Source organism: Sorghum bicolor, chromosome 2, assembly GCF_000003195.3.
Source record: "Sorghum bicolor cultivar BTx623 chromosome 2, Sorghum_bicolor_NCBIv3, whole genome shotgun sequence".
Taxonomy (NCBI): Eukaryota; Viridiplantae; Streptophyta; class Magnoliopsida; order Poales; family Poaceae; genus Sorghum; species Sorghum bicolor.
In genome coordinates this window covers 76,111,419-76,120,953 of record NC_012871.2, presented here as the reverse complement: position 1 = coordinate 76,120,953, position 9,535 = coordinate 76,111,419, and the positions used below count along the sequence as shown (strand labels likewise).

Sequence of the window (9,535 nt, the reverse complement as noted above, 5' to 3'; positions counted from 1 at the left end):
TCATCTCGCGATTTATAGACAAACTGTATAGTTAGTTTTTGTTTTTGATTATATTTAATACTTCATGCATGTGCCTCAAGATTTGATGTGTGACAGAGAATTTTGAAAAGTTTTTTATTTTTAGGGTGAACTAAACAAGGCCTTAACGAAATACACTTGAAGTCGTGTCCTGTGAAGAGAGAGAGAGAGAAGACCAGAGAGAAGAAGATGGCTCCCTTTTGGCAAAGCCGCTCGTGCACGCACCATGAAAGCAAAGCAAAATCTTCCCGACACGAAATGAACGTTGGTGGCGCATGCGAGTGCGAGTCGAGTCTCCCTTTGTAATCCCAAATCCCACTGACCGGCTGACCATGACCCGTCTCTCACCCCCCACCGGCCGTCTTCTCCTTGCTCTGTATAAAAAGCTCGATCGGCGGCTCCTTTGTTTGTTGTAAGTTGCCTCCACCTCCACTCCATATTGACAGTTTGACACCATGTCTCCATCCAATCACTCCGCTTTTTAGCTTGGGGTGGCTTTCTTCCTCCTCTCGCCATATCCCATCCTCGCAGTGGCCGAGCACCGCGTGAGTGACCCCATTTCTTCTCGCGGTACGTGGTGGCCGTAGCTCGATCTTTTCCAGCCGGCAGCCATGAAGTTCGGCAAGAAGTACGAGGCGTACATGAGGGGCATGGAGGCGGAGCTCCCCGCCGTCGGGATCAAGCGCCTCAAGAAGATGCTCAAGACGTGCCGCCGCTCGACTTCGCCTTCGCCTTCACCTTCCGCCGCCGCCAGCAGTGACCGCCGGTGCACTGGCCATTGCACTGGTAAAACCACAGCAACTCTCTCTAGCTTTTACTTGTTGTTCGTGAATCGCGGTTTCCATCCCTCCCTCTCGCCCAATTTCAATTTTGATCGATTGCTTTCGTTAAGCAGCAAAGCCAACGCAAAATAAATAAAAATAAATAAATCTTGGCTTGGCTTCAGCAAAAGGACAAGATATCTTTCAATTGCGCATGCAGGATCACAATTCACAGCAAGCCTACGTACAAGACTAGAACTGGTCCTCGTCCGTCCAGATGGCAATACTTTTCGCATTGTGGCTGCATCATGCACGCTTGCAGCTTGGCAAATTTGGTACGGAACGTGTAACGTCCCCTGTTGGCGCCTCTGTTTGGTTTTGGTGTCTTGTCTTGATAGTCCATCCGAGCTTGTCAACGGTCCGGTTTATTAGGCTTTGTTTAGTTCACCCTGAAAAGCAAAAAGTTTTCAAGATTCCCCGTCACATCGAATCTTGTGGCACATGCATGAAACATTAAATATAGACGAAAACAAAAACTAATTACACAGTTTAGCTAGAAATCACGAGACGAATCTTTTGATCCTAGTTAGTCCATGATTGGATAATATTTGTCACAAACAAACGAAAGTGCTACAGTACCGAAAAGTTTTCACTTTTCGGAACTAAACGAGGCCTTAGCCGCCTAAGTCGTAGTAACTGTTAAATAACTCCATATACTATCTTGGTAAACGGTGTCCCTCTGCAACATTGGCCGCCTAGGTCGTATCGTACAAACTGTTAAACAAATTCCAAGTGCTTAATTACAATCTTTTCCTTCCACAATGCACAGGTGTTGAGCATGATGACATATGTATATTGCCCCCATAATATATATACGCATTGTCGACATTGTTTTTTTAGCTTATATTCTGTTCGTTTGGCTGATAAATCATGGTTGAAGGTACTATATATTTGTTGATTTATTATGAGAGAAAAAACGTTGTTGAATGAATGGTAGGTTCAACAGTTAAACTCAAGCGAACATGCTCTTTAGCTTTAGCGACGAGTTCGATCATGTTTCACCTGGTTTTGGGACGACTTTGGTAAGGCTTCAATGCCCCAAAAATCATAGAACTATTCACTAGAGTTGACATGATGGCCATCTTTTGTGTACATTGCCTGTCATGGACTCACGGTTGGTTCGCTGACGAATTCGTAACTCCATTTCATATGCATGCAGTGTGTGATGGGAGTTTCTTCCCGTCTCTTCTGAACGAGATGTCAGCTGTGGTCGGCTGCTTCAACGAGAAAGCCAAGAAGCTACTCGAACTGCACCTGGCGTCAGGATTCAAGAAATACACCATGTGGTTCACCAACAAGGGTGGCAAGAGCCACGGGAGACTGACACAGCAAGGCAAAGACTTGGTTACCTATGCGATTATAAATGCCGTGGCCATGAGGAAGATTCTCAAGAAGTATGACAAGGCATGCCCTTCAACTCGACCATCCTGACTTTTCATTTATCAAATATTAATTCCTACTACCTGAGATAACAGTGTAGCACTTTCATTCTTCTTAGAACCCTTTGGAACGTATGAATTTCGCGGGAATCAGTTTATTTGCACAACAGAAGTGCAGGAACAAAAATAAAATTCGACCTTAATGTATAGTACACAGTAATAGGGGAAAAAAGGATAGGAGCTAAATCCATCAATCAAATGCATATCTATATATATTTGCATTTCAGATTATAATAGTAACTTGATACGAATAGGTAATCACAGAGAATTTATGAAAAACAACTCTTTTGCAGATACATTACTCAAAGCAAGGGCAAGAATTCAAAGCTCAAGCTCAGAGCCTCCACATTGAGATACTTCAGTCCCCATGGCTCTGTGAGCTGATGGCTTTCTACATGAACTTGAGGAGGAGCAAGAAGAACAATGCCGCTGCAATGGAACTCTTTGGCGACTGTTCCCTCGTATTCGATGACGACAGACCAACGCTCTCATGCAACCTCTTTGACTCCATGCGTGTTGATATTAGCTTGACATGTTCCATATGCTTGGTGAGTTGCACTTCTTACAATTACAGTGCTATTTTGCCCTGTAAACTTGGGTTAAGAGAACAATATATCCTTGCTATATTATTCCTAGTTACCAAGGTTCCCCATCCTCTCTATTTAAAATCCATAATCAAACTCTTCATTTTTCAAATTTTTATTCACAGGATACAGTGTTTGATCCAGTCTCTCTTTCCTGTGGCCACATATTCTGCTACTTATGCTGCTGTTCTGCTGCATCTGTGACAATTGTCGATGGGCTGAAGTCTGCAGATCACAAATCAAAATGTCCCCTATGCCGACAGGTAAATACTTTATCACTTACTTCAATGAGTAGATACTTGAGCATCATCTAGCCAACCATTCTATTCCTGTTTCAGCAAGGGGTCTTTCCTGACGCTATGCACCTGGATGAACTCAACATGCTGTTGAGTCACAGGTAAGTATAAGCCCTTACAGCTTTCTAGGACAATGTATTACTATTAGTCAATTACTAGTGTGTTGAATTTTCAATCTCTCAACAGTTGTCCAGAGTACTGGGAGAAGAGAATGCAATTGGAGCGAGTTGAACGTGTTCGCCTGGCTAAGGAGCATTGGGAGTCACAGTGCAGAGCATTTTTAGGCATCTAAGTAGTCAGCTTCTACTGGCGGGAAGATGATTCGATTTGTTAAGATTGTTGTTGGTTAGCTTTGTCACAAGTTTTTGTGAAATAAAGTGATCAACCCTCTATTAACATTCAATGTTCTGTCTTGTGCTCCTAGCTAGCTAGAGAAAGAAACTGTAGTGGTGGTTGGTTGTTCAAGTGCAGAGTTGCAAATGTGTACATATGTGGCCCTCTAGGTACAGCTTTATGATTTTAGCCTGAAAAGTCTGAAGTTGTTCCAATATGCTTCCTCTGACTACAGAGTATCTTACCGTGTGTTTGGTTGGAGAGCGGAGCGAGCCGGGTCGGAGCGAACCCATTCTCGTGGCTGTTTGGTTGGAGGATGGGAGGGTTGGGTTGGCTCCAGGGTGGAATATTCCTCTCAGATGCGGGTTGGACCCGTCCGTCAAAATCTGGCGGACGGAGCCGCTCCAACCGGGTTGGCTCCCACCAAACACTGAATTCCTTCATCCAAACACTGGATGGAGCCGCTCTGTCCCCAATCCTTCAACCAAACACTAAAACGGGTTGGCTCCGTCCCCAAAAACTGGGTTGGATCCAACCCAACTCACTCAACCCCCAACCAAACACACGGTTACATCTTTTTTCTGGACCGATTTAAGCCCATAACCACTGAATGTTTATATAGGTCGCAAAACTCATGGAACAAGATTCACAATTGTTTATCCATGCACAACCAAAAAACTTCCCAAATACATAAAACGCTAAAGAAGATTCACACCAGAGTCATGCAATCACTAGCTTAGTTTTCACAACAACATATGCTATGTTTATTCCAAACAAATAAACAAAACAAAACTAAGTGTCAGTTCCTTGTACTAACTTTAGTTAGTTCCAATGCAATTACATAGGTGTGACCATTTTGTCAAACTATTTCTGAACTCCTACATTTCTGTATCCATGCATTGTTTTACCTTACCTCTCTTTTCACTTTTCGCTAACAAAATCAGGTCCTAACAAATACATACCTACAAAGGTCTGGTGCCATCGACTTGAATTCATACCAACAGCCTTAGAATCACATCTCTACTGTTTAAAAAGAAATACCTGACTTGAGAAAATGTCAAAGAATGGTGGCCATGAAATGGTCATTCTTCAGTCAGCTCTTAATGTCATGATCTCTTTTGCTGTTCGGTTCCTAAAATACATCATGTGTTCCTGCACACAACATTAAGACAAACATCAAGCTAAACAGAAACTTCTTAATACGTAACACCACAGTGTATGATTGTACTACTGCATCAGAATTTAAGCTTCATATCAGCAAGTTAAAAGTTCCCTTTTAAGTATGACAAAACTCAAGCCCCTCAATCTAAGTAGTCAACTGAAATTACAGATATGTACGTATGTTTTTCACCGGTCAACATTACCTGACTGAAACATGGTTTGATACCTCTGCTATGGAAATCAATGTATTTAAGCATAAACATGCCACAGTCCCACCTATAACAAGAGAATAGTGTCAAAGATAGCCATGCCTGCCCATTAATGTGCACCACATGAATTGAAAATAAAAAATACTTGGATGTTGAAAATCCAATAACCCATTGACTGGAATTTAATATTTTATATAAATTCCTTTCTTAATCAAATCAATCAGCATCCACATGCTGAATTTTGTGGTGAACTGGTGATTAGTACTAGAAGAAAGGTTACCCATTCTGCTGCAAGGGGAGAGACTCTGACACTACCACCCATGAACTAGGGTCTACCTCTAAGTTACTCTTGTCCTTCAATTCATCCACGATGTATCTAGTCTGCCACAAACAGAAAATGTAACTTTAGAGCTTCAATCCAACACTAGAAATCTTGCAGGCCCTTTAATTTTGTGTCGGGTCCTTTTATGAAGAACAATGTACTTTGTACTTTGTACTTTTGTTTTTCTTGACAATGTATATCAGTTATATCCTAAAAAAATAAAAGAAAGACATTTACAATAATTACATTAATAATTTGCAAAGGCAACCCCATGCATTTCAGGCACTCTCCAAAATTTTTTTGCATTTTGACACTGTAGCACTTTCATTTGTATTTGGCAATTATTGTCCAACCATGGACTAACTAGGCTCAAAAGATTTATCTCGCAAATTGCAGCCAAACTCTGCAATTAGTTATTTTTTTATCTATATTTAATGCTCCATGCATGTGCCGCAAGATTCGATGTGATGGGGAATCTTGAAAAGTTTTTGGATTTTGGGGTGAACTAAACAAGGCCAAGAATGGTGTAACTTTCTGTTTGGTCAGATAAGCTTACCAGTACTTTCAGTACATCATGGCCCAAACCTCCAAGAGAATCAAGGTACTGCAATGTTTTATCCTTCATGTTTATAACTACCAAACACCAATGTACATTTCTATGCACTGGAACAAAGATCTGTAACATAAATTCTGACGGTAAGTTGGATGTGGGTAAGCATGAAACAGAGACAAGTCCAATAATATGAAAAGGACAAAATAGCAATTTACTTTCTCACACTCGACGAGTTCATAGCCCAACCTCTTGAACATTGTCCATCTTCTAACAGACTGATAATCATAACCAGCTATTCCACAAGTAAGCTGAGAATAATTCAGAAGTCATGAGGTCTGCTAGTGCTGGGTGCTAGCCATATGAGAAAAACTAACTTGTAACTTAAAGGAAGAGTTAACCTCCACCAAAATGCAGGTGTTCTAACTAGGCTCAGAGGAATGCTAAGATACATGACAAGAATGTTACAAATTTATTATCCTTGCTTGTAAGCTAGGTGTTAAAAAAGTAAGTGAATTTAGAGCCTAAAAGAGGAACAATGACATTAATTCATTAATATTAGCTTTGAGAACTCCAGAAGAACAAGAAAATTGTTCAATTTAGCATAAGAAGACGAAACACATGCATTGCCAGGCATTCCAGGCAAGGGTCTGGAATCACACTATTTGCATTGATTACCATGACAAGAGGCCATGTATTATATAGGAGATGCTTGTTCATAAATAATTGTACAATCCTGTATGCTTGCAAGCAAATTTCTAATATCAAGTTTGCTGCTATCAGATAACATCCATCTTTGGCAATACATGAACCATTTATTAACCGATTATCGAATCCCGATTGGCAATGCTTTTGCTTCCTATGCGGTATAAGACCATAAGTCTTAAATATAATATAATAGAACCAGCATTTCAAAGGACATTTATGCATGCAATATGTGAAGCGAAAATCCAATACCTTCTTGTAGAAGAATGTATTGAAGAAATGGCATTTCAAAAACCTGTTGTGTTCCCTTTGTTCCCTCTCCTTTAACAGTTCAATGTACAAATTAATGACCTGCAAGCAGCAGAAAACACAATGTTAGAGATAGCACTAGGGATCCTAGCATCACATATTTTTGCTGAGTGATCATTAAAGATCTTTTGCAGAATTATCTCAGATGAAAAAGGAATACTCAATATATTTACCTCATCATTCAACCACCCACGAGGCCTCAAACATTGAAGTTTATCGTTAGTAATCTCAATGTTAGAAGGCTCATGTATCACTACGACTTTATCACTACAAAATAAGAGAAACCAGAATATCATTTGGTTGTGCCAGCAATATGAAGAAAAAAGTTCCATAACATGAGCATATGCTAAGTATACCTGTGATTCCTATTATACAACAGAGTATTAACTTCTCTTTCTTCTTTGTCACTTAGAGGTGTAAATAGTTCAGATAGATCCTACAATAATCAAGTTTCAAAGTAAATTATACATATGAAAAGTTGCTATAACAATTAAAACAACAGAAAACTAATAAGCCAGAGTACTAATTTACTCCCTCAGTTTTTAAATATGAAGTTTAGGAAAAGCTAAGTAATTAGTATATACTTAAAAACAGAGATAGCATGTATTAATTAAATGTGCCAAAGCTCAGCACATTTGGGGGAAAATGATTTAATTTTTGCATTAAGTGTGCCTACAGAAAATTTAGGCTTAGAGAAAATTGCTACTCATGTTCTGTTTCAAAAGCTCACAATTAGCCATTTTCGATAGGTGCTGTATTTCAAAGAACTAAAGTTTTGAAAACACCAGCACATTACCCATTTTTCACTATTCAAATAAAAAAAATAAAAGGCCATGTATACATTGTTCAGTAAACTCCATGAGAATTAAGATTAAAATGGTAACCTCCTTGGGTGTAGTGTCCAGAGGACCAGGCAGCTCAGCAAGTCTGAGCTTCTCGATTCCTGACTCCTGTAATCTTCCAACGCGCTTCTTCGTCCACTGAAGTGCCTTGCGGACCATCGGCTTCTTCTCCAGCGACCTTGATGACCCCAGTGCAGGGACGCTCCAGTCGCCAATTCGCCTCCCCACGACATCGATATTTTCAAGCTCTGGCTCCACTGTGAGATCCACCACTTCCGGCGACCCATCGAGCCGCTTCGTGTGCGCCTCTGATACACCGTCGCTGCTGCTCTTCCCCAGTAGCTGTGAGAAGAGGTTGCCCATATCTACCTCCGCAGGCTTCCGGCGACGGCGAGGGGCTAATGTGCCGGTCTTGAGGAGGAAATGGAGTGCGAATGGACCAAGGACTGGGAAGTGCCTGACCCTGGGAAGCAGACTGCTACGGCTGCGGTGGCGACAGGGAGTGAAGAGGGCGTGGCGGGCGTCGTCGACGTGAAGCTTGCGGTGGCGGCGCGGGGTGGTGACTAGCGCGACGCGGGGGCTACGCGGTCGGAGGGCGGGGAACGGGACGGGGCTGAGGTGGCGGTGGCGGCTACGGCGACGGCAGAGGCGAGACGAGGAGGTGGCGTCGTCGTGGCGGCGCTTGTGGGGGGCGGTGGCGAGCGTGCGGATTGCGAAGGACCGAACGACCTGGAACAAGTTGGGGACGAGGGTGAGGCGGCGGCGGCGAGGTGAGGAGCCGCCCTCGTGGGCATCGGCAAAGCGGCGCTTGCGGCAGCTGTTGGCTGCAGCGCTGTTCATGACGCCGCTGAGAGACGGCGCATGGACGGTAGCTGGGAAGGCTGGCGGCGGCGTTGCAAGGTTGCGGGCGCCGGCCGCCGGGGTGGGGATTTGAATCGGAAATGGCGAGACGAGGGGAAATTTGGTGGGAGGTGTTAACACCTTAGCAGCCAAGTTCCCGGAATACGTGGTACGGGAACGTGGTACGCGGTACGATATTCTCATAAACTATGGAACGTAGGGGGTATATAGCTTCGTCTCGTTTCTTTAAGTTGCGGAACGCGTTCCACTTTCTAAAGGAACGTGTTTGGGACGTAGTGGTTGGCTCAGGTAGTTTTACGTGTTGTTTTGAATCAAATGAGTTTGATTCCTAGTGTGATATAATTTACTATTGTATTTTTGTTTCATTTAGGCTGTCCAACTCCAACCTTAAGGCTCATTGCAGGTCTAGGCCAATGAGTCAATCACCATCTAGATTTTTCGCCGACCGCTCATGGACGGGCACGGCGCAGTATGCACACACACCACGAAGTTCCATAGTCGTTTGGGACTGACGTTCCTATGATTGCTCCTATATATGATTCGTGTTCCACCGCATTTGGGAACGATGTTCCATGATGTTCCTGTTCCACGTTTCGGGACGAAGTTTCCGGAACAGGGAACGTGCCCATGTTCCCGTACCCTGGCTGCTAAGGTTAACACCCTACTGTAGTATTTTGTTTGAGAAAATTTTCTATTTGACACCAGAAATAATAGTGTTTTCCTATTTAACACGAAAACTGAAATTCTTTATTATATGTCTTTCACTCGAGTTTTTCTTTCTATTTGATATTTCCGTCAGTTTAGACTGCCAACAGTGTTAACTTCTAGTAGAAAAGTCTGTTCTGCCCCTGGATTTTTTTTACACCAGTCATGACATTCCATGGTTGATACTGCTATCTTTTTTGAATGGCTAAGAACTGACTGAAAATTTTAATTATTCATAATCTCGGATTCGGGTTCAGGCAGTCCCAAAATAACCAAAGCATGATGTAAAAATCGACTGAAATATGTAAGAAGAATATATTTACATATATAGAAACAGATTCACAATCAATTAACCAAAGCGCATTGCAGCAAAGCATAAA

General features: G+C 42.3%; 2 protein-coding genes across 5 annotated transcripts; one reads left to right on the top strand and one right to left on the bottom strand.

The window, feature by feature from the left end:
• On the top strand, positions 428 to 3,708 carry LOC8074431 (probable E3 ubiquitin-protein ligase BAH1-like 1). Its single transcript, XM_002463328.2, has 6 exons — positions 428 to 804; positions 1,999 to 2,243; positions 2,572 to 2,826; positions 2,988 to 3,125; positions 3,201 to 3,259; positions 3,345 to 3,708. The coding sequence occupies exons 1-6, from the start codon at positions 630 to 632 to the stop codon at positions 3,448 to 3,450; spliced, it is 978 nt and encodes a 325-aa protein (XP_002463373.1). The 5' UTR covers positions 428 to 629; the 3' UTR covers positions 3,451 to 3,708.
• On the bottom strand, positions 955 to 8,648 carry LOC110432992. 4 transcript variants are annotated; one of them, XR_002450340.1, is made up of 11 exons: positions 7,632 to 8,648; positions 7,104 to 7,183; positions 6,921 to 7,014; positions 6,691 to 6,789; positions 5,952 to 6,044; positions 5,740 to 5,859; positions 5,142 to 5,242; positions 4,856 to 4,928; positions 3,146 to 4,643; positions 2,993 to 3,060; positions 2,456 to 2,864 (listed from the first exon to the last, which is right to left on the bottom strand). XR_002450340.1 is itself a non-coding variant. In XM_021454417.1 (10 exons), the coding sequence occupies exons 1-9, from the start codon at positions 8,631 to 8,633 to the stop codon at positions 4,581 to 4,583; spliced, it is 1,725 nt and encodes a 574-aa protein (XP_021310092.1). In that variant the 5' UTR covers positions 8,634 to 8,648; the 3' UTR covers positions 955 to 1,228; positions 4,533 to 4,580. The 4 variants fall into 4 exon arrangements, 1 of the variants encoding a protein (XP_021310092.1); XM_021454417.1 differs by lacking the exons at positions 2,456 to 2,864; positions 2,993 to 3,060 and adding an exon at positions 955 to 1,228 and having other exon boundaries at positions 4,533 to 4,643; XR_002450339.1 differs by having other exon boundaries at positions 2,461 to 2,864; positions 2,993 to 4,643.